The sequence below is a fragment of the Strix aluco genome, chromosome 19, assembly GCF_031877795.1.
Source record: "Strix aluco isolate bStrAlu1 chromosome 19, bStrAlu1.hap1, whole genome shotgun sequence".
In the NCBI taxonomy this organism is placed as follows: Eukaryota; Metazoa; Chordata; class Aves; order Strigiformes; family Strigidae; genus Strix; species Strix aluco.
This window is the reverse complement of record NC_133949.1, coordinates 3,736,397-3,762,366: the sequence shown is the minus strand read 5'-3', so window position 1 is coordinate 3,762,366 and position 25,970 is coordinate 3,736,397. Positions and strand designations below refer to the sequence as shown.

The 25,970-nt window shown below is 62.5% G+C and overlaps 4 protein-coding genes across 6 annotated transcripts in view; 3 read left to right on the top strand and 1 right to left on the bottom strand.

Moving 5' to 3' along the window:
- The window catches only part of STX1A (syntaxin 1A), a 93,084-nt gene extending 76,271 nt beyond the window's left edge, over positions 1-16,813 (top strand). Inside the window, exons 6-10 of one of the 3 annotated variants that reach the window (XM_074844912.1) lie at positions 3,018-3,126; positions 11,001-11,074; positions 11,377-11,514; positions 13,218-13,328; positions 13,981-16,813. In XM_074844912.1, coding sequence (XP_074701013.1) covers positions 3,018-3,126; positions 11,001-11,074; positions 11,377-11,514; positions 13,218-13,328; positions 13,981-14,058 — 510 coding nt within the window. In that variant the 3' untranslated portion in view covers positions 14,059-16,813. The other 2 variants (XM_074844914.1, XM_074844913.1) reach the window with 2 other exon arrangements.
- On the bottom strand, positions 16,765-22,658 carry BUD23 (BUD23 rRNA methyltransferase and ribosome maturation factor). Its single transcript, XM_074844915.1, has 12 exons — positions 22,591-22,658; positions 22,470-22,507; positions 21,856-21,951; positions 21,597-21,679; positions 21,407-21,503; positions 20,544-20,640; positions 20,050-20,100; positions 19,383-19,468; positions 19,143-19,188; positions 18,609-18,670; positions 17,536-17,625; positions 16,765-17,393 (listed from the first exon to the last, which is right to left on the bottom strand). Exons 1-12 carry the CDS (start codon positions 22,636-22,638, stop codon positions 17,339-17,341), a joined length of 849 nt encoding a protein of 282 aa, XP_074701016.1. The 5' UTR covers positions 22,639-22,658; the 3' UTR covers positions 16,765-17,338.
- DNAJC30 (DnaJ heat shock protein family (Hsp40) member C30) lies at positions 22,637-25,509 on the top strand. The gene has a single exon (XM_074845719.1). It carries the CDS (start codon positions 22,637-22,639, stop codon positions 23,321-23,323), a length of 687 nt encoding a protein of 228 aa, XP_074701820.1. The 3' UTR covers positions 23,324-25,509.
- LOC141931958 (fibrinogen-like protein 1-like protein) overlaps positions 25,381-25,970 on the top strand; it is a 19,055-nt gene continuing 18,465 nt past the window's right edge. Inside the window, exon 1 of the mRNA XM_074844787.1 lies at positions 25,381-25,512. Within this exon, the coding sequence (XP_074700888.1) occupies positions 25,413-25,512 (100 nt within the window). The 5' untranslated portion in view covers positions 25,381-25,412. The remainder of the gene's footprint in view (positions 25,513-25,970) is intronic.

Here is a 25,970-nt window from a genome sequence, read left to right as displayed (position 1 = left end):
GTCCTGGCGCTGGTTCCTTGGCTCAAGAGACTCATCCCCCCTCTCTGCACCCTCCTTTCAGGGAGTTGGAGAGGGCCATGAGGTCTCCCCTCAGCCTCCTCTTCTCCAGACTAAACCCCCCCAGTTCCCTCAGCCGCTCCCCATCAGACCTGTGCTCCAGACCCTGCACCAGCTCCGTTGCCCTTCTCTGGACACGCTCGCTGTCCCTTTTCCTATCCCTTTTCCGTCGCCTCCTCTCCTTTCACCTTTCACCATTTCTCCATCTCTCCCTGCTGGACTGCCAGAGCAGTCCATGGGCTGAGGTTGGGGTGCCACAACCTTCTTCCCCCTGCAGCAGTACCATCATCTGGGCCCAGCTTGTGGGTGGGTGGGTGGTGCGTGCAGGAGTGATGCTGGGTGCCCTGACAGGGTGTGTGAGACGTGGCTGGTCCCATCAGTCACGTGCTGTTGGTTCGGGAAGAAGTGCACGAGCGTTTCTTCCTCGACATGGTATTGGATTTGGTTTTGCTTGAGACTCGTGCACCAGATTTTTCTTCTCTGGAAAGGGATGCCTTCAGCCCTGTGGAAGATTGAGGGATCCTGGGGGGTGACAGATGGGACATGAGCCGGCAATGTGCGCTCGCAGCCCAGAAAGCCAAGCGTCTCCTGGGCTGCGTCCCCAGCAGCGTGGCCAGCAGGCCGACGGAGGGGATGCTCCCCCTCTGCCCCGCTCTCCTCAGAGCCCTGGAGCACTGCGGCCAGCTCGGGGGTCCCCAGCACAAGGCAACGGTTCTAAACTGACCGAGGGTGGGGTTAGGCTGGACATAAGGAAGAAATGTTGTACACTGAGGGTGGGGAGACACTGGCACAGGTTGCCCACAGAAGCTGTGGCTGCCCCTTCCCTGGAAGGGTTCAAGGCCACGTTGGATGGGGCTTTGGGCAACCTGGGCTAGTGGGAGGTGTCCCTGCCTGTGGCAGGGGGTTGGAACGGATCCTATTTGAAGGTCCCTTCTAACCTAAACTGTTCTGTGAGTCCATGATTCTGTGAAACTCAGTTTCTGGCATGCTGGGGAAAGGGCTCATTGGAGAGAGATAAGTGTTTGGATGAACGATGCACATGATGCTCTGTCCTGACCTTCCTGGAACAGCTTCAGGGCTGTTTGCTGTGCTCAGCCTGGCAGCTGGGTCAGACAGCAAGTCAGGGCCCAGGGTGGGTGCTCATGCAGGGGTGAGCTTCTGCCCCAGGAGCAGAGCCAGCACTGCGGGGGTCAGCGTGTTCAGCAGGACCCTGGTCAGGTGGAATTTCAGGATTTTCTGGCGCATTTCCTGGAGGATGGAAAGCAGCCTGGTGAGGTGAGCGTGCTCTGCATGTGGAGACTGACAGCCCTACCCCACCATCGCCCTGGGCTGGCAGCTCTGCAGGCAGCCGCTCAGTTTGGGGCAGGCAGTTGTCCCCCACATCCCTGTGGGGCTGGTGCTCTGGGGAGCCCTCCACTGAGGGGAGCAAAAGTGGGACCCGTGCTTTCAGAGCGAGGACAATTCCCCCGCACATGCCCTGTCCCCCTGGCCCATGCTGTGCGCCTCAGCCCCCAGGCTCACCCTGCCAGCCGGGCTTGGGGTCCCCCTGGGCTCACCCTGCCCAGTGCCAGGACCACAGAGTGACCGCTGCGGGTCCATCCTGTGCCTGTGCTGGGTCTGGCACATCCCGGCAGCGTTGTGGAGGCAGAGAGGGCTCGACCCGGGGCACGTTTTGGCCTCGGCTCCAGGCTGCTTGGGCACAAGCTATGGTGTGGTGCAAGGAGGGTGCTGCCAGCCATGACGCGGGCGTCTGCCACCATCCTGGGGTGTCCTTTGGGGGCTGAAGGCTGTGCCTGCACTGGGCTTGGGTGAGGGGTGTGTCTGGTCCACCTGCTGCCACCTGCAACCCCTTGTGCTTCATCTCACTCCTCAGAGCAGCTTTTGGGCTAGAAATGCTTTTTGGGCTGCTAGAGTGTCGTGGTTTGAGCCCAGAGAGCAACTGAACCCCACACAGCCGTTCACGCATCCCTCCCCGCCCAGGGCTGGGAGGGAGAAAATGAAGCAAAAGGCTCAGAAACTGAGATAAGGACAGAGAGGGGTGGCTCACCCATTATGGTCATGGGCTGAAGACAGGCTCATTAGGGGAAGAAAGAAGAACAGCACTTTAATTCAAACACTAACACCACCACCACTTAACAGACAGAATGGGGCAGTGAGAAGCGTTACCACATCTTAAAAACACCTTCCCCCTACCCCCCACTTCTTCCAGCTCAGCTTCGTTCCGATATCTCCACCTCCTCTCCCAGAGGTGCAGGGGCAGGGGATGGGGGGTGCAGTCAGTCCGCAGCTTCTCCTGCAGAGGGGGAAGCACTCTGCTGCATTCTTCCCGTGCTCGTGGTGTCCCTCTCACTGGAGACAGTCCTCCACGAACTCTCTCACCGTGACTCCTCCCCACGGGTTACATTCTTCCCGAGGTGCTCTGGCGTGGGTCACCCCCATGTGTTCCAGTCCTCCCAGTGCCAAACTACAACAGCGGGGGCTTCTCCTTCCCAGAGAGACCTGGGGGTCCTCCCAGGCTGCAGGTGGATCTCTGCTCCTCTGGTGACCCCCATGGGTGTCAGGGGGGCCTCTGCACCAGCACCTCCCCCCCTTCCTCCTCCTTCCTTCCACTGACCTCGGTGTTCACAGAGGTGAACTCCTCATAACTCCTCCTCACCAGTCCCAACTCCCTCTCAGCTTCCCCTTCCTAACTACGTTATCACAGAGGCGCAGCCACTGTCGCTGATTGTCTCGGCCTTGGCCAGAGGCGGGTCTGACTTGGAGCCGGGGGAGCTTCAAGAAGCTTCTCACAGGGGCCACCGCTGTAGCCCCCTCCCCTGCTACCAAACCCCGCCACACTCAGCCCCAGCACATAGAGGTGTCGGGGTGCTCGGGGCTGAGCCCTCCCCCAGCTCAGGGCAGCAGGTCTCTCCCTCCCGCAGGACCCTTACTCTGGCTCTCTCTTCCTCTCCCCTCCGCAGCACTCAACGCTGTCCCGCAAGTTCGTGGAGGTGATGTCCGAGTACAACGCGACGCAGACCGACTACCGGGAGCGCTGCAAGGGCAGGATCCAGAGGCAGCTGGAGATCAGTGAGTAAACCCGGGGGGCCGCAGCCGGGCTGTGCGTGCCAGGGGGCCACATCCTGCACCAGTACTCGCCAGATCAGCGGCTCCTGCAGCAGCGCTGAGCTCTCCCTGTGAGCCCAGGGGTGCGTGGGGGCTGCCGGGACACCGCTCCTGCCGGGGGATGCGCACGTGGTGGTGCCTTGCATTTCAGAGTCAAACTGTGTCTGGCAAAGCACAAAAACTCCCCTCAGATTTTATTAAATGCTGCGTAGAGAGTGTGGACAGCACTGGGGGAGAAATTTCTTCCTTGTTTGAAATCTGAATTCAAAGGAGCTAGTGGGAATTCCTGACTCACGTGTGTTGCCTTGCCTTTCCTCCGGGTGCTTTTCACCACGGGTGAACCGAACTAAATATAAGACCATAGAAGTCAGTTCTTGAGGTGGGGGCACTCGCTGCTCCCGGCAGTTCCCCTCGCTGCGGGAGGAGCATGAGCCTCCGTCCCTGCCCCTGGCATCTCCCAGGACCCCGGTGGCTCTTCTGACCGAAGGCAGGTCCCGGGTGACACCTCTGAGGCCATCACTGCCGTGGCACTAAGATCTCTCTGCGTCATTCAGAGCCTGTTGCTTGGGAGAAGTCTGGTCCTGCCTGTCCACAAAACCCGCTCTCCTGGTGGTTATTCTGGGCAGTTGGTGATACTGGATTAGTTTTGGAGAAATGTGGTCTTCTCCCAGCAGAGAAGAACCATGTCACCACCGTAATTAGGGGAATAAGCAAGCAAGGGAGAAGCCAGGGCGTGCGGAGATTAAAAGAGATTTTTGCAAATCATCTCATTGTTAGAGAGGCGTCATGGGTTTTTGTGCTCAAAATGAAAGAGTCGTAAGCCTAGTCAGGGTTTTTGTCCCGCAAACAAATGGGTTTTTCTTCCCTTTCACAACTGAGTGTGAACAGTAAGGTAGGAGGTCCGAGGCAGGCTGGTGTCCTTGCGGTCACCTGGGGGAATGTTCTTCGAGCTGCAGATGCCTGGGAATCTGGGTGCTACTGGGGTGTGGTGGTTTCTGTGGAGGGCTAGAAGGACGCTTGGCTGTGCAAGCCTCTCCTCTGTTAAGATTAGTCTTTATGATGTATAATAATAATAGAAATATTTCACACTGGAGGAATGGGAAGGTTGACTGACATGAGGCTCAACAAGAGCTTGACATTTAATGTAAAGCAGGACGGGTGTGTCACTGCTTCGGCTGACTGACTCATTCGTCAGCCAGCGTCATTCTGTAGGTGATGCCCAGACACTAGGGTGGTTTGTAGGGTAAAGAGGAATTTAAGGTATCCCTGTGCCCCCCTTCCAAGAGAGGAGAAGATTTGAAGGGACTTAGCCAGGTCCTTAATTGTCTGCAGACCTGAAAGAAACTTTTCTCTTGTTTTTCTACTGCCGGATTTTGGAAGGGCTCTGCCGCTCTGCTTAAATTATGGACGTACGTTAAATTGAGCTTGTCTTTGCTCTGTCCATCCTGCGGGCTGTCAGGGTGTGACAGCGCTTTGATGGGGTGCAAGGAGAAGGCTGCCCAGGACTCCCTGTGGGGGCTGGGGCAGAGGAGCAGTCTTGGCTGGTGATGGTGAGGGACCCGCCTTCCCGTCGGCATGGAGGGGTGAAGCGGCTGCAGAGGCAGGACGGGGTCTGTGCTGGGAAGGAACACAGTCCTCTGCATAATCCTGTGCAAAACAGGGTTTCTCTGTCAGGACAGTGGAAGATCTCTTCTGGCAAAAAGGCTCACCAAAAGCCACAAGCTTACTGAGGTTTTACCGGGAGTGCTTCCTGGGCAGAGGGCTCTCTGCTTCGTGAGGTGCCCCAGCCAGCACCCCCAGGCCCTGCTGCTCCTGGTGCTCTCCAGCAGGCTCTTCTGAATGGAGCTCAGCTGGGAGGTGGTGGCTGCACAAAGCTCCACAGAATCCCCCACGCTTTGTTTTCAGCTGATGAATCCAAAGATAGAAAGTGCTGGGAGCTCTGATGGCAAAGCCTGTCAATCACTTGGGTTCTGAAGGTGTCAGAGCAGGGGCTTCTCAGCTGCCCTGGGGAGGCTCCCTAGCATCCGGTGGGCTTCTCTGTCCTAACTGTGTGTGCTTCTTGCCCTGGAACTAGGACAGTCGCAGAAGAAATGGTGATGCAGAGTCACTGCCCAGCCCGCTCAGGATCTGCCCCTTCTCCCTGTGTAGGCACTGCCATGTCTGCGTGTGCCAGCGGTTGTGCCTCAGTGACCCTCGTCACCCCTGCCTGTCCTGGGAGCCTCTGATGTGACAAAGCACCTCTCCTCCTCTCCTCTCCTCCTCTCCTCCTCTCCTCCTCTCCTCCTCTCTCCTCTCTCCTCTCTCCTCTCTCCTCTCTCCTCTCTCCTCTCTCCTCTCTCCTCTCTCCTCTCTCCTCTCTCCTCTCTCCTCTCTCCTCTCCTCTCCTCTCTCCTCTCCTCTCCTCTCCTCTCCTCTCCTCTCCTCTCCTCTCCTCTCCTCTCCTCTCCTCTCCTCTCCTCTCCTCTCCTCTCCTCTCCTCTCCTCTCCTCTCCTCTCCTCTCCTCTCCTCTCCTCTCCTCTCCTCTCCTCTCCTCTCCTCTCCTCTCCTCTCCTCTCCTCTCCTCTCCTCTCCCCTCCTCTCCTCAGTCGGTGCCCTCTGCCCTCTCCCACTCACTCACTCTTCCCCCAAATGCAGCCCCAGATCGCAGATGCCATGGAGGGGTGGCAGGATGTGCTGTGTCCTGGGCTGTCCCGGGGTTGGTGGCAGCAGGGCAGATTCTGGGTGTCTGTCCTCTGGCTGGACCCTGCTCCCCCCCAGCTGTGTCCCCTCCCTGCTGCTGGGAGCTGTGCTCCCCTGGCACGGGGCTCTGCCCTGCCTGTGCTGGGAGGCGTTGCTCCTTCTCCTCTCCATTTTGTCCATTAGGAGAAATGATATCTTAAATCTAATTAGGCTTTGCTCCCAAAAAACTGGATTTGAAGCTTGGAGGAGCTTTCTGTGGTGGGTGTGCAGCTTTGAAGCCGTGGAGGTGCTGCACAGATGCTGCTTGTTTTTAAGAACAGTTTTGTTATGTGTGAGACCGAGGAGCCAAAAATAAAGCATCCGCCATCTCCAGAGACACCGCGAGAATTAATTAGCCGCTGCCCCACTGCGCGAGACTGGGTTAATTGATTTACAGAAAGGAAGCTGTGGATGCATCCCAAGCTGCCCTTGAGCCAGGAGGGTCTGGGGGCTGCTCCGGCCCCAGCGGCTCCTCTGGACAGCCCCAGGTGGTCCCAGAGCCCCTGGTGCTGAGATGGGCTTATTGAGGATTCCTGTGACACTTTCATCTCAGGAATAACCACAGGATTTATCTGAGCTAAAAATGTCTCACTGGGTGAAAATGCCTGCCCAGCGCTGGGAGTTGGCCCCTGCAGCCGCCCCCAGCTGAGCAGAAGGGTCCTGAGGAACAGGGAGGTGGGTGGCAGTTTGTGGCATGCTGGGCAGGCTTTTCGAGCTGAAGTCTGCTCGTCCCAACAGCAGCGCAGGCAGTGCCGGACCTGCCTGAGGTGGGGGATGGCCAGGGGTGTCGGGTCACTCGGACCCGTTACCCCTGCGCACACAGGTGGATGCATCGGCGTCACCGATCTCCCCGCGAGTTGTGTGGATTTGTGTCTAGTGGGAGCTGGAAAGGCAGGGAAGGATCCCAGCCTTGGGAAGGTGCCTTGTCCTCGGTGTCTCCAGCCTGAGCTGTAGCTGGTGCTGTGGGGGCTCGTGTGGCCCTGCCGTGGGAGGGGGGACGCTGCGAGCTGGAGGAGCACGGCTCAGACGTTACCGTTAACTCAGCCGTGGCACGTTTGGATTCTGCAGCCCTGAGGTGCCTGAAGTCCTCCCTATCTACAGAGCATCTGGCACACAGAACTGGGCAAACTGGTGTTCAGCATCAGCTGGGCGATGGGTGTGAGCTGTAGCACCAGGGGCCTCCCTGGGAGCTTCCCCGGGGTCCCGCACGTCCCGATGGAGCTGCTCCCCAGCCCTGGGGCTGGTCGGTGGGGACCGTTGCTCCATGCAGCTGGGCTGTGCACTGGCCTTCAGGTAGAAAGTCTCCTCGGTGGCGTTGTGGCTCTGCCTGTCCCAGAGCTTCTGATGGCCGTGCTGCACCATGACCTCTGCATCGTCCCCCGCTGTTCTCTCCTTAGCAGCTCAGGGCTGAGTTTGCTTCTCCCTCTGTGCTGCAGCTCCCAGCAATGCTCAGTGCTGCTTTGCTCACTGGCAGAGCTTCTGCTCTCCAGGAAACTTTAATTTCTGGCGATGCCAAGTAAGAGGCAGATGTACTCTGGAGCTCGTTGGGGAGGCAGAGGTCCAATTCTCATGATTTTCCAGTGTTTTTCCAATTTTCAGGGCGGGGGTTTTCCCCCAGGCTCCTCTCCCTTCATGGGCACCTTGTATTGACTCAGCCCTTTCATTCCCATTTGCGGCTCTGCGGTAGCTCTGCGGTAGCTCTGCGGTAGCTCTGTGGTGCTGTGGGCAGCAGATCACCCAAGGATCTAGCACACTTTCATCTGATTTTATTGCCGTTGAGGAGCTAACGACAGCCTTTCCAACCAAGGAAGCCTAGCCAGAAGGCGGTAGACTCCCTGGGAAGTCCTCTGGGGTCCTGCAGGTTGGTTATATGACTTTGGCAAGCGTTGTGCTGGGCGCCGTGGGCGAGATGCAGCCTCCGGGCCTCGTGCTTTGGCGCAGTGTTAAAGCAAGCTCTTCCTGACCAGCTGTGGCGTTTGGCCAAGCCTGCGCTGGCTGCTGGTTCTTCATCCATATGATGTCTTTGCTCTTGTCCTTCGCCTCTCCACAGCTTTCACCAGCCCAATGCTCTGTAACGGGGGAACAGGGCAGCAAGGAGGTGCTGAGAGCCAGGATGAGGACATGCAGCCTGCATCCTATCCCACCTTTGCCTGCAAGAGACGTGGCATCTCCTGGAGCTGACCTTGGGGCTGTCTCTAGGGCTTGAATTGGGCAGAGCAGGTAGCCCTTGCTGCACCACGCCTGGCACGCTCCTCCATGTCACTGTGCTGGTGAGGGCTCGGCGTTGAGCACGGAGGGTTTGTAAACTTTGCTGTCTGAGCCCCTGTTCTCTCTTCCTGGAACCAAGGCAGCTTCAGCTGAGAGCAAGGAGCCAGCAGGCAGGGAGAGCTGCCAAGTGGGTGTGGTGGGTTGCCCTCGGTGGGAGTGATACTGTCACCCCAAAACATGTAATGGTGGCTGGAAGTGGGCTCTGGACCCTGCCCGGAGCCGAGGAAGGTGGGCAGAGGGATCAGCCCAAGGGGATGTTGGCGTTACGCAGCGCCTTAGACGCGTGCGCACACAGACGGCAGAGCTCGGCCCCTGCCTGCAGCTGTGAGCTCATGCTGGGCACAGACGGGTCAGGTTGTTCTCTGGCTGCAAAGCAGCAGCTTCTCAGTGCGTCTCAACCAGCCTCACACGGGACCTCCGCCTCTGCCTGTGGGTCCAGGAGCTGCGCACAATCGGGCCTGGGCCCCAGCCTGTATCTGAGCTGTGCTGCAGAGGTACCTGTCTTCAGCCCTGACTCTGGCCTCACTCCCAGGGTGGGCTCAGCTCTGTGTTCCGGATAGCTTCTGTCCAGCTCTGCTCCTGGGATTTGGGATCGTTGTTGTAGTCATGTCATAAGACCATGGACTCACAGAGTAGTTTGGGTAGGAAGGAACCTTCAATGACCATTCGATCCCACCCCCCTGAACCAGACAGGGACACCTTCCACTAGCCCAGGTTGCCCAAAGCCCCATCCAACGTGGCCTTGAACCCTTCGAGGGAGGGGACAGCCACAGCTTCTCTGGGCAACCTGTGCCAGTGTCTCCCCACCCTCAGTGTACAACATTTCTTCCTTATGTCCAGCCTAACCCCACCCTCGGTCAGTTTAGAACCGTTGCCCTGTGCTGGGGACCCCCGAGCTGGCCGCAGTGCTCCAGGGCTCTGAGGAGAGCGGGGCAGAGGGGGAGCATCCCCTCCGTCGGCCTGCTGGCCACGCTGCTGGGGACGCAGCCCAGGAGACGCTTGGCTTTCTGGGCTGCGAGCGCACATTGCCGGCTCATGTCCCATTTGTCACCCCCCAGCATCCCCCGGTCCTTCTCTGAGGGGCTGCTCTCCCTCCCTCCCTCCCTCCCTCCCTCCCTCCCTCCCTCCCCCAGTCTGTGCTGGTTCTGGGGGTTGCCCTGACCCAGGAGCAGGACCTGGCACAGAAGGAGATGTGTAACGCAGTGTGGTGGTGCCCTTGTGGGAGGCACTGTGCCTGTGGGGTGGTGTCCGGGCATGGCTGGGTGGGCACAGACCCCCGTGGTGACTGACTCATTTGTGGTGAAGGTCTGGACCAGGTTCAAGGCTTTGGGCATCTCCCTGGTGGGGCAGTGCTGGGAGCAGGGAGCACTGCCCTGTGGGCTGCCCCCTCCATTCCCCCATTCCGTGGTGCCATGGACACATCCTGGATGATGTTACTGTCCCTTTCTGTGCCCCTGGCAGAGCCCGCGTTGCAGGGGGCACCGCACCAGAGCCCAGCCCTGCCCTGCCTGCCCTTCTGCTGGCTTTGGCTTTGTTGGGTTTGGTGAAGTTGCTTCATCAGCTGCTCCCACCCGTCTGCCCCCGTTCGCTCCTGCGTGGGGTGGCACTGGGGCATCTCCTGCCCTCTTTGCAGCGGTGACCTGTGGGGATGAAATCCCATGCAGGCCACAGGAGACAAGACCACAGACAATCAATATGATTGGAAGTCAAGCTCAAAGCTTTAGTAGCAAGCAAGCCCTTATATACTGTTGTGCCTTCTAAGAATAGCAGCAAGCCCTGATATATTGTTGTGCATTCTAAAAGTAGCTCCCCTCGGTACTTTCCACAAACATTGCTACCCGCACACAGCCAGTAGATAAGTTCCTGCTTTTGCAATTCCAAAAGGTCCCTTCTTTAGAAGTTTCTTTCTTAACGAGCACATTCTTTTCTTCTGGCCTTCTTGTAACTATTTCTTGTTTTCAGACATCGTTAATCTTCTGACCGGAGTGCTGGTTGTACTTTTCCATTGTCAGTGTGGGCAGAAAGTTCAGTAAGCCAGCATGCACACCCACAGTGACCTGCACCCCCTCCCCTCTCCGCTCCCCCTGCACCCTTGTCTCTGCCCAGCACTGGAATTTCAGAGTCCTGGCTGGCTGTTGGCTGCAGAAGAGGCTGCAGTGAGTGGTGGAGGATCAGTGCACCCCACAGAGTGAGGAATACCCGCCCGTGGGTAGCAGTGCGGGCTGTGTCTGTGGGGAGGACAGAGCGGCCGTGCGTGATGGGTGAGTGGTTCCCAGAGGAGCTGTGGGGCCAGAGACACCACCCCGGCCCCTAGGAGGGCTGTGTCGGGGGGAAGGACAGAGCCTGGGTTCTGTTAGGCAGCTGCAGGGCTAGAACGCAGGCAGAGCAGTGGCTGCAGCAGTGCCTGCCAGGCCAGCGAGCCCCGCTGAGCCAGTGTCCTCGAACTGGCCCAGCATGGGGTTCGCCAAGAGCATCCCTGCTCTTGACTTGCTGCTCTCCATCCCTCCTCCCTCACAGTCCGCCAGCAGGCTGCTGGTGGCTGCTGGTCCTTTGGCCCCACTCCCTGCCCTGCAGGAATGGGCATCTTGACCAGAAGGAACAGACGGACTCTTCTGGGTGAGCTGGGCCAAGCTGGCAGCTTGATGCCCTCAAAAAGAGGGGTCGCAGGGCTGGCACAGAGCCGGGCTGCGGGGTGGCAGCCCCTCGAACTGCCCGATGAGCTCTCAGGGCTGGAAGCTCTGCCCTGCTCCCCTCTCAGGAGGTGCCGTGGAGCCAGCAGAGCCCTGCAGCAGGGCTGCGGGACCGGGGCTGGGACGGGGCTCGTGGCTGACCCATCCTGTGTCCCTTGCAGCTGGCAGGACCACCACCAGCGAGGAGCTGGAGGACATGCTGGAGAGCGGCAACCCAGCCATCTTCTCCTCCGGGGTAAGCACTGGCACAGGGGAGAGCCGAGCCAGCCCCCTCACCCTGGGGTGGGTTAGTGGGTGGACGTGCTGCCGCAGAGGCCCTGGCCCTGCAGTGATGATCACGGCCCACGCAGGACACGGGATCTGGGTGCTCAGGTCTGGCCTGATCAGGGGCCGTGTCCTGGCTGGGGGTTTGCTCCAAACGGCCTTTCCAGGGCAGCTGGAGGGGTTCAGGGGCCCCTGTGCTTCCCTCTCTTGGTGCCCCTAATCCCAGCATCTGTGGGGCTGAGCATGGTGCTCAGCGGCCCTGTCTTCTTGCAGATCATTATGGATTCAAACATCACCAAGCAAGCACTGAATGAGATCGAGACACGGCACAGCGAGATCATCAAACTGGAGAACAGCATCCGGGAGCTGCACGACATGTTCATGGACATGGCCATGCTGGTGGAGAGCCAGGTAGGGCGGCCATGGGGCCTGCTGGCCGGCTTGCCCGGGGAGGCTGGGGGCAATGGGGCTGCCAGCAGTCCCTGCCTTGGGGGGTGTTGAGGGGAGAAACTGCATCTGGGACCAACACCACTGCCACTGGGCTGAGCTGGGCTCCCCGGGGCCGGAGACACCTGCCCTGCGCCCCAGAGCCGGGGGTTGCTGCATTCCCGGGGAGGGCGGTGCGGCCATGGGCTCTGGGAGGGCAGCGGGCGGCTGCCCCGCCGGCGGAGAATCCTCCATCTCCCGCGGAGCAGCAGGCCCTGCTGGCTGAGCTCGGGGTGTCGCCAGCCTCGGTGGTCCTGCCAGTCTGGCCCTGGCCATGCCGCCAGCCCGTGGTGCCTGGCCCTTCAGCCAGGCCCGTGCCACGGTGCCTCTGCTCACCCCCCTTCTTGCCCGCCATGCTGCCGCGGCCTGAGGAGACATCGGTGGCAGGTAAAGCCCCGCTGGTGCTGCATGCTCTGCTCTGCATGGCCCTGCCCTGCATGTCTGAGGCTCTCGCATGGCGCTGGGGCCTGCCCGGGGCAGGTGGGCGAGGGTGGCCGTGGCGTGGTGGTGTGGGTGCCCCGTCCTCTCTGCCTCGGGGGACAGATGTGGGTCCGTGGCGCCCTGCCCCGCTCTGAGGGCTGGACAGTGCCAGCGCCCTGCGTTGTGCTGAGGGATGGGAGGTTCAGAGGAGCAGAGAGGTGCGGGGCTGGCGGCAGCGCTGGCAGCTGCCTGCTCTGCCCCAGGCGTGGCACAGGTGGGAAGGAGGGGCTGCAGCTTTGGGCCAGGCAGCCAGGCTGGCATGTCACGGGCATGGGACAGGGGCAGGGGGGTGCCTGGGGGGGGGTCAGTGCTCGGAGTGGGGAGTGTGCGTAATGCCAGAGACCCCTGGGATTGCGAGGCTGGTCCTCCCTGTGCTCCCCCGCGTCAAGCTGAGAAACGAGCGTTGCAGAGCTGCTGGCTCTGGCCTCTGGCTCCCCAGCCCCGCTTCCCTCCATGCCACGCAGGAGGGCACTGGCCTTGGAGCTGCTCTCCCCTGCCAACCCTCATGAACTCTCAGACTGTGTCTGCAGCTGCTGCAGGGTCTGGCTGCGTCCCGCTGCAGCCAGGCCGGGGACAAAGGAGGTGGATGGGCTGGGGGAGCTCGCCCCAGGCTGTGTCCCCCCGTCTGCAGGAGCCCACCCCCGCAGCCCAGCCCCGCAGCCAGGGGGGAGGACGGGGCCCTGCAGCCAGGCCTCTCCAGTCCTGCCCCAGGGCCCTTGGCCCTCGCAGGGCGTTTGAGCAGATCAGAGCGATCATCCCTGCATGCGTGCGGTCTGCGAGCATCCCCTGCGGCGCTGCTGGTGCGTTCCTTGCTCCCCCGCCATGCCCCTGGTTTCAGCAGCATGGTGCTGGTGTCAATCCTGTTGTTGCCTTGATGTCACCTCAGATACCAGACGGGGTGGCTACCAGGCCAAAGCTGGGCTGGGAAACCCCCCTGACCCTCACACTTGCTTCCCTCCCTAATGGGGTGCGCAGAGAGGTCCCATCCCCTTGGGACAGAGCTGGTGCTCCCGAGCCCCCCCGGGGCACCCGCTGCCCCCGGGCAGCTGACAGCACCTCTCTCCCGTGCAGGGCTGCCGGCGGGCAGCAGCAGGGCAGGAAGGAGCTCACGCCTGCGCGGGCGCATGGGCTCTGCCCCCACTCTGCAGGGCGAGATGATCGACCGCATTGAGTACAACGTGGAGCACTCCGTGGACTACGTGGAACGGGCTGTGTCTGACACCAAAAAAGCAGTGAAGTACCAGAGCAAAGCCAGACGGGTGAGTCACAGCACGGGCTGGCGATCATCCTCCCCTGCCTACACTGCTGGCTCCTCTGTCCCCTGGCTGGCACCCCTGCCTGCCCCGCTGCCTGCCCCAGTGCCTGCGCAGAGGAGTGGGCAGCACGGCGCAGCCTCACGGGTGCCCAGGCATGGCTTCACCCCCAGCACTGGGCACAGTGCGGGTCTCACTGGTGGCACCAGCTGAGGCAGAGCCCCTGGAACAGGCTGCGTCAGGGCTGATGACAAGTCGTGGGGCAGGGGTGCTCCTTGGAGGGAGGAAAAGGGACGGGGGGGCTCCCGTGGGCCAGGCCTGGTGCGAGAGCCGTGTCCTGTGCCAAAAAGCAGTAGAGGGAAGGCACGGTCCTGCTCTGGCCCTGAGTGTTGTGCCAACTGCCTGGCCCACTCTATGCCTGGCCCCGTATCAGCGTGGCAGCTCGGGGCCCTGGAGGCCACCGGCTCTGCTCTGCCAGCCCAGGGCTGAGGAGGGAGCTGGGGTGCCCATCCCTGCCCCAGGGCTGCCGGAGCTCCCCTCGCCCCATGAGCAAACAGGAAGGGGGCAGCCTGCAGCCCCCAGCGCTGGGGGCCCGCCCGCCCAGCACTGACGGTGCCCTCTCCCCTCTCTCCCTGCCGGCGCTGGGACACCCGAGCAGAAGAAGATCATGATCATAATCTGCTGCGTGATCCTGGGTATCGTCATTGCCTCCACCTTCGGCGGCATTTTCGGCTAGACTCACCCCACGGGACTGTTTGTGTGTGATGGACGGAGCCACGCGTGCCGTGGGGCCGCAGCCGTGCCGGAGCGAACCGCGCAGCCCTGGAGCCTCCCAGCAGCATTTCAGTTTCTAATGCATGGTTGTTTGTGACGCTGTGTGTGCGGTGCGTCTGTGTGGAGGGAGCGCCAGCCCCGGGGCGCAGGCGGGGTGCAGGGGACAGTGATGGGTGCAGGGGGACCCTGGGGGAGGGGAACCCGAGGTCTCATCACTGCCCCAGCCTGCGTGGCTGGCTGGGACGAGGCAGGGACAGAGGTGCCCTTGGGCGCTGCTGCTCCGCCTGTGCTGGGCAGTCTGGGTCAGGGACAGCCGAGGATGAGGGGGGACTGACGAAGGGTGTTGGGCGCCCTCGGGAGCGCGGTGCCCAGTCAACTTCCCCCAGCCTCCCCGTCGCCTCCAGCCAGAGCTCTCGTGTCTGTCGGCCATGTCTGCACTTGTGAACACCTTTCCTTGGGCTGCTCCTCTCACGGGTCCTTCCCCGGGTGTGCTCTGCTGGGCCCTGCCCTGCCTGTCCCTGCCCGTCCCTGCCCATCCTCTGGCCGGGCTCGGCCGCAGCACTCCGTCCAGCCGCGCTGCCGGTGGTGGGGGAGCCCCTCCCGGGCAGGGCACCCCGTCTGCGGGTGCGGGGCTGGATGTGCCTCTGCTGCCGCTGGCGGGAGGTGGGGAGCTGCTGCTTGGGGCCGTCACAGCTGCTTGGGGACAGGGACAGGCGTGTGGGGACCTGTGCTGCGCCCCGGTGCTGGCCTGGCAGGGCGGGAGGGCGCAGGGACGTTCAGGCCAGCACCTTCTCCTGGCCGCTCGCCCTGCACCAAAGCCTCATTGCTCCATTCTCAGCCCTGGTGCATGGTGGTCCCGGCTCCCACTGCCCCCAGGCCCGGGCTGTCAGGGTTTGGGGCGGCTCTGACGCCCGCAGCCTCCTGTCACGGTCTTGGGAGAGGCCCTTGTTGCATCCATGCCCCAGCAAGCGAGGAGCAGCAGCCTTCCTCCTCCTCCTCCTCCTCCATCCCTCCCGCTCCTGAGCAGGGTGATGCCCGATGGCCCCTTCCATCTCTGCCACATCTGGGCATCTGCCTGCCCCTGCCACCTTCTCCCAGCCCTGTCCTCCTGCCTGCCCAGCCCGCGGGCCATGGCTGTGGCACCCATGCTGGGTGGGGAGCTGCGGGACCCCCAGGTGCCCCAGGCCCTCCACCGTGCCCACCACAGGGACGCAGCCGCTGTAGAGTGGCCTGAGCCTGCTGGCGGCAAAGAGGGACCCGGCGTTGCCACAGTTCCTTCTCCTGGGGCCAGGGCAGGGCTCTGCGCTCGCGTTCCTCCGGAGTCCAGGGCTCCAGCCAAAGCCCCTCGGGGGGGCCCAGCGCAGGGCAGGAGCCTGGGGCCACGCTCGCAGCCAGGACAGGGGCTGGGTCCAGGCCCAGAGGCCAGGGGCAGAAGAGGGGCCCTTGGTGGCTGGTGGTCCAGTGGTCCTGCTCTGGCTGGGCAGCGGGCAGGGCTGCTCCCCCCACGGTGGGATGCCAGACCCCGGCCCAGCACTGTCTTCCCCGGCGCAGCCCTGCCCGCCACCCCCAGCCGCGGCTCTTCCCCTGCCCCCGGTACCGGGATCCCATGGCGCGACCCCCGGGGAAGCGTGTCCAGCCCAGCCCCTGCCTGGCCCAAGCCCCCAGTGGGACCGTCCAGAGTAGAGCCCCCTCCTCTCGCAGCCCCCCAACAACCGACGTGAGCCAAGCACCGTGCGCAGAGGGCTGGGGGGCACCGGGGCCCCCGCGAGCAGGGGCAGCTGGCTGGGACCCCCCTCTGGGCCTTGTCTGGCTACAGGGGCCAGGGACACTGCTGCTCCTGCCCCGGTGCCAACAGGGTCTGTGCGCTGGGGCCCCTCCTCCGGGAAGCAATAACGCTGTTGCAGGGCTGCTTCCTGGCGGGCAAAGCCCCCCCCCCGGGCCCTTGCCCCCCGCGAGCACAAGGTCACTTTTCTCCCTGAGCAGCGGCTCTTGCAGCCCAGGCTCCCAGCACAGCAGGGCTGGGCCCCCCTGCCAAGGCAGGAGCCAGGAACAGCCCGGGGGGGGCTCTGGCACTTGCCACCCTGCCAGCAGCCCCCCAGCAGCAGGAGCCAAGGGGCCTGCTGCGGGCCGAGGGGGGCAGGAGTGGGCTGCCCACAGGCAGGCTCCCACCATCCTCGCCCGAGGAGGGGTTCTGGTGCAATAATTGCCCCGTCAACGGGAAGCCCCGTTCTGATCCTCTTCACCCACCCGCCGTCGCATGCACAGACCCGATCACCGACACCGAAGTTGTGCTTGGGGGGACGTTTCACATTTTCTTTCCAGTCCCCAGCCCCAGGCTACTCGTCCCCCAGGCCACGGCCCCTCTGCCCTCCCCACAGGGGGAGCGTGGCCACGCAGTATTCACTGAGCAGCGTGGGGCACGCACAGCTTGCACTCGAACTGGGGATTGGTTTTTTTCGTAATTAATGTACTTGAAGGCTTCCCGAGCCCCCCGTGGAGTTGTACCGTTGCTGTACTGTGAGCTAAGTGTCCTTGTTTTCTATGTGATCTCGACCCTGGCTTGCTCTGTCTCACCGCCTGGATGACACTGTACGTCGCCTCCCCTCCTTCACCCGCCCCTCCCCGCTAGCCTCCCTTCCTTCTCCCAGAGCTTTGGGTGCAACACAGCTTCCCATTTTGTGGAATTTTTATGTAGAATAAACATTTGTAACTGTAAAGCTCTGGCTGGCGCCTCTGTTTCAGGGGGAGGGCGGCGATGGGGGCGAGGGCCGAGGCGAAGCGCCCGGAGGAGCGATTGCCACAGGGGTGACGCTCCTGCCGGGAAGAAGAGCTCTTGCGGGGGGACAGGCGGCCTCACGCTGCCCGGCAGCTGCGGGAGCGCGGCGCTGTGTTCCCACACAGGAGACGGGTGACACTTCTGCCTCGGTGAGTGTTCAGTGAGGCCGGACAGAGCGCTGGGGCTCAGCGGGAGCTCGAGGGCTCCCGGCGCACTCAGGGAGAGAAGGGAGGGTACAGCGGGCACCGGGCGGCCCCAGCACTGCCTGCCGCCCTCTCTGCCCCAGGAGAGCAGGGCTGAAGCTTTGCAGTTGGCTGCTGGGTGCCCCCTGAGCCAGGTCACACCTCGGGGAGCCGCAGTGACCCAGCAGGTCCTGGGTCTGGCACACCCGTGGGTGCCCCCAGAGGAGGCTGCCCAGTGGGACCCACACGCCGCCTCCTCCGGTGCCAGCAGCGTCCAGAGCAATTCAGAAGCGAGGGCGACGCTTTCGACCTGTGTATTTCGTGTCCGCCCGCACCTCCCTGGGGAGAAAAGCAGAGAGCAGCTGAGCACACCCCACAGCCGCGCTGGGGCGGGAGGGGAGGCGGGTTGGGGGTTGGCAGGGGTGGCAACAGGCCAGAGCAGCAGTGTCAGCTCCCTGGGGCAGGACCCAGCTGCACTCACTTGCCCTGCCGTCGCCTGCGCTCCTTCTTCTCAAGGATCCAGTCCCGGCTCTTCTTCACAGACTTGCCCTTGATGTTCCTGAACCGTGTCCTACAAAGAAAGAGGACAGCAGCTGGAGGGGAACTGAGGCGCAGGGAGGATTGCCCCCCAGACCTGGGCGTGCCCTTAGCCCCCCAAAACCAGTGGTTCCCCACCGCCCCAGGATGATGGGGGACCAGGCAGCGGCAGGGCAGGTGGCCCCACAGCCCAACTCCCTCTGAGCTGAGGGACACCCACGCTCCATGGGCCAGCGCTCCGCTGTGCCACCTCGGACACAGCAGCGGCCGGGCCCTGGGGTCCCAGGGGAACACAGACTCAAGCACAACCATCATGCCCCCCCATCTGTTCTGCTCCAAACAACGCAGACGAAGCCTCTGGCTCCTGAACAAGCTGCCAGTTCTGCTACTGCCCTCCCAGACCAGGGCTGTGTAAGCAGAGAACAGCAGTGTAAGAGGCAGGAAAACATGGCAGCCACAAGCTCCTGGCAGCCACGACAAGTTTCCTCTGGTTTTTGTTGTCTGTCTCTCCCACTGGCTGCAGGAGGGGCTCCTCCCTGCACCACCACTGAGGGAGGAGACCTGGCCAGCAGAGAAGCCCCACCAGGCCCCAGCTAAGCAAAGAATCCAACAGCAGGAGAAAGGGAACACCAGGCCTCAGGCACAGCAGCCTGCCTCCCCAACAAAAAAAGTCATGCTCTGTGCCACCACCATAACCCCCCCTCCCATCACCACTGGCCTGTGCCGCAGTGCTGAGCTGGAGTGCCGACAGCCAGCACTCCTCCAGCCCAACGCTTAGCAGCAGCGGCCCCGCACAAAGCTCTCCAACCCCCCCCGTTCCGTTCTGTTCCTTCTGTCGGGGGCTGTTCGGTGGGATAAAGTGGTGCCCACCTGGGCGGCCAAGGATCACCCCCGTGATCCCTTCCCTTCAGTTGCTTCTCACACGGCAGCGCTTTGGCCCTCAGCCAGCAAATCCCAGCCCCTGTCCCCCGTGCTCCTTGTCCGGAGAGAACCTGCAGCTTCACCCCTACACAGTACCTCTCGTTGGTGAACTTTGCCTGGCGCATCTCTTCTCCCTCAGCACACTCAGTACCAAGGCCCTGAAAAGCAAAACTGGGAAGTTTCACTCTCCTCTGGCGCAGACAGAGCTAACAGCCACGCTGTCTAAACAAAGGGGATCCCAGGGCTCTGTGAGGGGAAGGACTGGAGCAGGAACAAACTCATTTCCAGGGAGGGGGTGGAGTCACCATCCCTGGGTGTGTTTAAGGGTCATTTAGATGAGATGTTGGGGGATGTGGGGTAGGGGAGAACTTTGTAGAGTCGGGCTGAGGGTTGGACTCGATGATCCAAAGGGTCTTTTCCAACCTGAATGATTCTCTATTCATTTTCCAGAAGTTGTGGCAAATAAAACGATCTCAGGGAGTGGGGGTCAGTGAGGCTGACAGCGAATGTACAACTGAACTCCTATCCGCAGGTGCATGGCTGCCTGGCTCCTGCCCTCACCCTCCCCAGCTCCCCTCCAGCTCCCAGCAGCAGGGAGGCAGCTCTGCCGCCCCGCAGAACCCCTCTCACCTTCGGTAACGTGCCAGATGTCCCCACAAAGAGACAAAGGAAGAACCTGAAAGAACAAGAACAAGGAGCATGAAGCTGGGATTCAGCATGTGATTCCCAATGCCCAAGCAAGGCACAATAGTCAGGTCTAAGCTGTAACCTCTGTCCAGGGCTGTACCACAGGAGAGAGAACAGCCTGGGAAAAACAAACCACTGCTAAACCCAGGCCCCAGCCCAAACACACAAAGGCACAGGACTCACTTCTTAGCTTTGGCGCTGTTGGGGTAGTCTACCACCATTCCCCCGGTGAAGCCAGCTCTCATGGCTTGGGCAGTGATGAGCTCCAGCTGGAAAAAGCAGCATGTGCCCAAGTTATTTAGCAGTCACACCCCAGCAGTGCCCAGGAGACCTCTGGGCTCAACCATAGCTACAGGTGCGTGCCCAAAACGGGTTGTGCCTCCTCCTGTTAAAGCCTGTACCAAGCTCCGGGTTCTGTGGCACCACCCCAACACCAGTCTGCTGCTTTACTGGGTCCTCCCTGCTCCTCAGTCTCACACGGGTTAACTGGCACAGCAGAGTCTCTCAGCGGGGGGTACTGGGCTGGACATTCCAGCCCTGGGGAGTTACAGCCCCACACTGGTGCCTGCAGGCCAGGCCCGTTACAAAGCAGAAAATCCAGGACAGCAGATTCACATCCCGTCCCACCCGTTTCTTTGATCCTAAGGCTCAGCCCAAGACAATCTGTGAAGCCACATGGGCCGCTCTCCCTACAGGTTTTTTTGGTCTCTTGACAAGCTTTACAGGTGGCGGGAAGCACAGAGACACAGACCCAACATGTAGAAACATGAGGCGTTCAGGGCCCCAGACAGCACACGGCTTCCCTGCCTGGCTCTGCCTCTACCTCCCCCCGCTGCCCCGTGTCCTGTACCTGTTCTGAGTTCTCGGGGTACAGCTGCAGGACGGCTCGGGACCCTCGGGCCTACAGGAAACAAAGTCACAAATGTGTCTCAGGTCAGGGAATCCCTCCAGACCCCAACTCCCAGCCCGGACAGCAGCACCCACCTCCCCAGAGCCTCCCGGAGCCCCCTCTGGGGGAGCCCCCTCCGGGGGAGCAGCCAACGGCAGAGCCGGCCCCCCCAGCTCTGTGCGGGCAGGTACAGTGGCTGTCAGAGAGGCACGAGGCACCGTGCAGGCAGGCACAGAGATGGGAAATGGGAGCTCCTGCCAGTCCTCTGTTTCACAGAATCATCTCGGTTGGAAAAGACCTTGAAGATCATCTTGTCCAACCATTAACCTCACACTGACTACAGAGAGTTTCAGAGCAAGCGTTTGCATAAGATACCTGACTGAAAATGTCTCGCTGACATGCACTGGCAAGGATGTACAGAGGCAGGGGCCTGCCTGGGAGAGCATGACACTTACCAAGGCAGTATAAAGAGTTGAGAAGAATCGATAAAGGCGTTTTGGAGGGCTGTGTGATTTCTTATCAGCGTTACAAAGCCACTGCACTGCGGAAATACTGAGAAAGAAAACAAGACCCCCAGGACACTGAGCCATTGACTCTTCCGAGAGCCTGTCACCTCCCTTTGAGCTGCCTTCCAGCACCAGGCACGTGCCAGGCTTCAGGAAGACAGTTCCATTTTCTCTGCGTAGCTTTGCATTCTGTTCTGCAGTCACACCAACCCCCGTGGAGACTCACTGTGCAAAACCCAACAAGGCGCAGCAGTTGTTCAAGCACAAGAGAATCACCAAGCTCCCCTTTGGGCCAGGCACTCCAATAATTCAAGTGCTCAGCTGTGGCCCTTGCATGGCCGCACAGGTTTTGCCCACGAGCGTTCACATCAGCAACGGACAGTCCCTGCTTCTTCCCAGCACCTTCCCGAGATGCCTCTAAGCAGAGTGTTTCTGCCCTTCATCCCCACACCAACCATCCAACCTTTGATCCAGGGACTGATCCTGCAGCTCAGCAATGGTACAGATTTTCTGGTTTCCTCCTCAGAGCTGGTCTCAACCCTCCTGACAATATCCTGAATTTTATCTTATTTAATTCAATAAACTTCCTAGCTCGCCAGCACAAAAAAAGACAAGTGTCCCCTGGGCAACAGCTGTTGGAAGCTGGTTCTAGCACGCAGGATCTCAGCAGGGTCAGGCTGCGTGGAGCCATGAGAGCAGCTGTCAGGGACGGTTGTGCTTGGCTGAGATGTGCACAGGCAGAGCACATGTGGTGTGCAGGTGGTGCAGGCGTGTGGAGCAGCAAGGGAGCTCACTGGGGCACGCACACCCACCTGATACAGCCGTCAAACATGCCGGGCCTGAAGGGAACACCGTGACCCATGTCTGCGAGGAGAAGGTCTCCCTCCACCTCCCTCTCCAGCGCCACATCTGCAGGGAGTGGGGCAGAGCTCAGGCACCCACTCCCCGTGCCGGGGCCCAGCGCCGGGGCGTGGGGAGGGTGGTGGGGCAGGGCCGGCTCACCCAGCATGGCGGGGCTGATGTCCACGCCGATCCAGCAGTGGCCCTCGCCCGAGATGTGATCCCCGCTCAGCCCGGAGCCGCAGCTGCAGGGAGGAAGCGGGGGTGTGGGGATCGGGGGCTGGCTCTGGGGTGACGCCAGGCGGGCTCCGGGGCCCGTCCTGTGGCCGGTGTTGGGGGTTGGACGCCCCTTGCCCACAGGCACAGCCGGCTGGAGCCCGGACACCCCGCGGGCCCCACTCGGGGCTGGGCCCCCACTCACCCCACGTCCAGGAGGAGGCACGGCTGGTCCCCGGGCAGCCCCAGCAGCTCCACGGCCCGCTCCGACATCTGCGACTGGACCCCCACCACGCGGGAGCTGCGAGGCACGGCCCGGCCCGGGCTACAGCAAACAGCTCCGCGGGACCCCCCCTCCGCCCCACAGTGGGATCAACTCCTCCCCCCCACGGTGGGACCCCCCCACTGCCCCACGGAGGGACCTAAGTGTGTCCCCCCTCGTCAAATGCGGGATTACCACCCGCCATGGGACCCCCTCGCCACCACCCCACGGCGGGATCAACCCCCCCCTCCGATAGGGCCCCCCGCGCCGCCCCACGACGGGATATAACCCCCCTCCCCCACGGCAACCCCCCCCACCGCCTCACGGAGGGATATACCCCCCCCCCGATGGGACCCCCCCTCGCCCCACGGGAGGAGCCAACCCCCCCCACCGGCCCCCCCCCATGGCAAGATCTAAGCCCTCGCGCCGCCACATGCCGGGGTTACCCCCCCCCGATGGGACCCCCCCCGGCATCCGCCCCGTGACGGGACCCCCCTCGCCGCCCCCGCGCCCCCGCCCGCGCGTCCCGCAGTCCCGGAGCGATCGCGCCGCCGCACTTCTGCGTGTACTTCCGCGCCTCGGCCTCATCGTAGAACTGCAACGAGAGCGGCGGGGCGGTGAGGGGGAGGAAGGGCCGGGACCCCCGGCAGGGCCCCGCTCCCCCTCCCCGCCGCGCACCAGCTCGGGCGGCCCCCGGTGCTCGGGCCGGCGCCCGCTGCCCGCCATGCCACCAGTGACGTCACTGCCCCGCGCCGCAGCGCCCCGGCGCGCTCAAGATGGCGGCGGGCGGTGGCGGTGCCGCGGCGTGATGGAGCGGGCGGCGCTGGGCCGCCTGCGGCGCCTCCTGCCCGGCCCCCCGCGGCGGCGGGCGGGCGGCGGCGGCGGCGGGGCTGCGCGGGCGCGCCGCGACCTGTACGAGGTGCTGGGGGTGCCGGCCACGGCCACGGCGGCGCAGATCAAGACGGCGTACTACGAGCAGTCCTTCCGCTACCACCCCGACCGCAACGCCGGCAGCGCCGCCGCCGCCGCCCGCTTCGCCGCCGTCAGCGAGGCCTACCGGGTGCTGGGCAGTGCCGCGCTCCGCCGCCAGTACGACCGCGGCCTCCTCGGCGCCCCCCGCCCCCCGGGGCGCCCACCCGCCGCTGCCGCCGCCGCCCCGCCGCGGCCCCCGGCCCGCCCTGTCGTCCGCACCGGGCCTGGCCCCGGCCCGCCGCTCTTCGACTTCGACGCCTTCTACCGGGCGCACTACGGGGAGCAGTTGGAGCGGGAGCAGCTGCTGCGGGCGCGGCGGGAGCAGCTGCGCCTGCGGCGGGAGGAGGCGGCAGCCCACGGGTTCTCCCGGACCCTCTCCAACCTCGCGATTGGGCTCTTCTTACTCCTCGGCTTCGCGCTCCTCCACGGCCTCAAGTGACACGGGACTGGGCAGCCCCGGGGCTCCCGGCAGACTCCACAACCGCAGCGGGACAGACCCTCACTGCTGGGACCGGTGACTGCTGGGGCGTCCCCTCAGAAGGCCCAGCACGGTTCGTGACCCTCAGACATGGTGTGTGACCTTCAGACACAGCGCGTGGGGCCAGCTCCTAGGACTGAGACCTTCCGTGGCCGTGATCCTCAGACATGGTGCGTGACCCTCAGACACGTTGTGTGACCTTCAGACATGGCACATGACCTGCAGGCACTGTGCGTGGGGCCTGGGCCCTCCGCAGCTGTGACCTTCAGCCCTGGAGTGCGGCTGTCGGGCACAGCACGTGGCTGCGATGTGACTGGCAGACAGACAGACAGTGTGTAACCGCTGGATGCCACGCTGCGCTCAGCTCTGCGGGCAGCAATGTGACCCTGCTGTCTCCGGGACCCTGCAGATGGGGTGTGGGGGCCCCCCTGGCTGCAGTGTCCCCTTGGTGATGTGACATGTGGACATGGTGCCAGACAGCCGGACAGGGCTCCCGGGCTGCGCAGGCTGTACTCTGGCGCCATTGTGTGACCTCAGTGGAGCCACGTGCCCGCTCTGAGCCACAGTGCAGGTTAAATGGCTGCCAGTGGTGTGTGCGGGGCTGCTCTCACCGGGGCCATGTTTCTGTTCATCCAAGCCCTGCCACCCCTGTGCTGTCACACCTGTTGTCACTGCAGCTTTGGGGAGTTTTAGGAGTGTTGGTCCCCAAGCTGTGTCACTGCCCTGGTCTGTCCTAGTTCCAGTCTCAGCTCGCTGCGTGCTGGGTGTGGAAGGTTTGGCTTCAGCAGCCTGGAAGGACAAAGCCCAGGCCTGTGGCAGCCCACATCCTGGTCGGCACGTGATGTCTCTGGGAGGTGCTGCCAGAGACATGTCTGTGTTGAGAACGGCCTGTCCAGCCTGGGGCTGCCTGGAGCATCGCACAGCCCCTTCCGCACGGCCTGTGTGGGTCGGCAGCGACACGCTGCCAGGTGCTCAGGGGCATCCCTGGTGTTTTACACCAGCATCATTTGATGATCAAATTGATCATTTGATCATCTGAGCATCATTTGCACATCAGAGTATTTACCCACTGAAGTACTGAAGTGTTCTAAGAGCCAAAGATTGTGTCTCTCGGAGCTCCTCTCTTGCCCTGGGTGAAGGATTCACCGGTGCCGTGTGGGGTGAGCGAAGTTTCCTGAACTCGGGCTGTGCCAGGGACCTTGCCTGTGTTGCTTCGCGCTGGGTCGGCAGGGCCTGGCGCAGTGGTCTGTGCAGGAGCTGAGCCTTCGCCTCTTGCTCCAGTGACCCCGTGTTCTGTTTCCTCTCACCACAAAAATGTTAGAAGCCAATACCTGGAGCTTTCCTGCTGTGGGGTTATGTGATCCCAACCTGAGCCTGAGGCAGCAGCCTGGCGGGGTGTAATGCCCACTGGCACAGGACGTCTGCCGTATGGGAGGGCTCCCTGCCTTCTCTGGAAAGCGTCACACTGTCTGGAGCAAATTCAGCCTGCAGATCTTTCCGCGACCCCACTGGTTGTCAGTCAGTCTGCCCCTTCGAGCGGGATTATCGTGCCGGAAGTGTCGACCTGTGTCGAGCAGGAGCCTGGTGTCCCAGGGCACTGGTTACCAAGTGCAAGTCTCTGGATCTGTGGCTCTGTGTCACGTCCTGGTGTGTTTTCATGCTGCAAACCAACTCACTTGAAGACCAGAGGCAGGTTCAGTGGCAGCGCCTGGCAGGAAACATGCCTGGAAGAGCTGGGGCTGTCCATGGGGAGCAGGGGGTACTGGGGAGCACCCCTCGAGTCCCTGGTGTGGCACTTCGCAGTGTTTTAAGGCAGCGCTGACAAACGCCAGGTTTGATCTTTCTTAAATCTGTGCGGTGCCGGAGCCTGAGGCTGTGGGCTGTCCCTGCAGGCAGGCAGGACAGCGGAGCAGGAGGAACGGGCGCCTGCATCACTCTGCCCCCGCACTGGGACGGGGGAGCTGCCCCAGCAAGCTGCAGTGCTGCCTCCTGCTCGCTTCTGTCTGAAACCGGGGGGTGCAGGACCCGGGCGCCAAAACCCCGCTAATCCATGTGCCTTTGCGTGGGTGGTTCGAGCGGTTCATGTTACTGGTTCCTCCTCAGATCTCCAGAATGGATCTCGACCATTAAAGATACCCAGCAACAGATGGGTGACAGAAGGGCACTTCTTTCTTTTGGGGGGCTCGGGTGGTAAATATTCCTGGTCCTGGCTCGAAAGCGGGGGGCAGGGGATGAACTTTTGCCTGGTGACTGCAGCAGGCTGAGAAAGGGACGGGAAGGGGGGTGCTGTTCCCCGAGGTCGCGCTGGACAGGGTGGGGATGCTGCCTGCTGTTGGTGGGGAGCGGGCAGGGCGGGCTCCCTGGGCCTCCCTCCTGCCTGCTGGGGACCCTCTGGCACGTGGGGGTTGCTGCGCGCTTCTGACGAGCTCTCAGTGCTCAGTTGAGCTGCTGGGTTTGGTCAGAGGAGGGGAAGTGTGGCACACAGGGTGTGGGGGGACGCTTTGGGGCATCTGGGCTGTCCCTTTTGGGGTGGTATGGTGTGTGCTTCTCTCCAGTGTCCCCTTTGCCCTGGTCGGGCCTGAAAGCTCCTCTGCTCCAGGGGGGATCT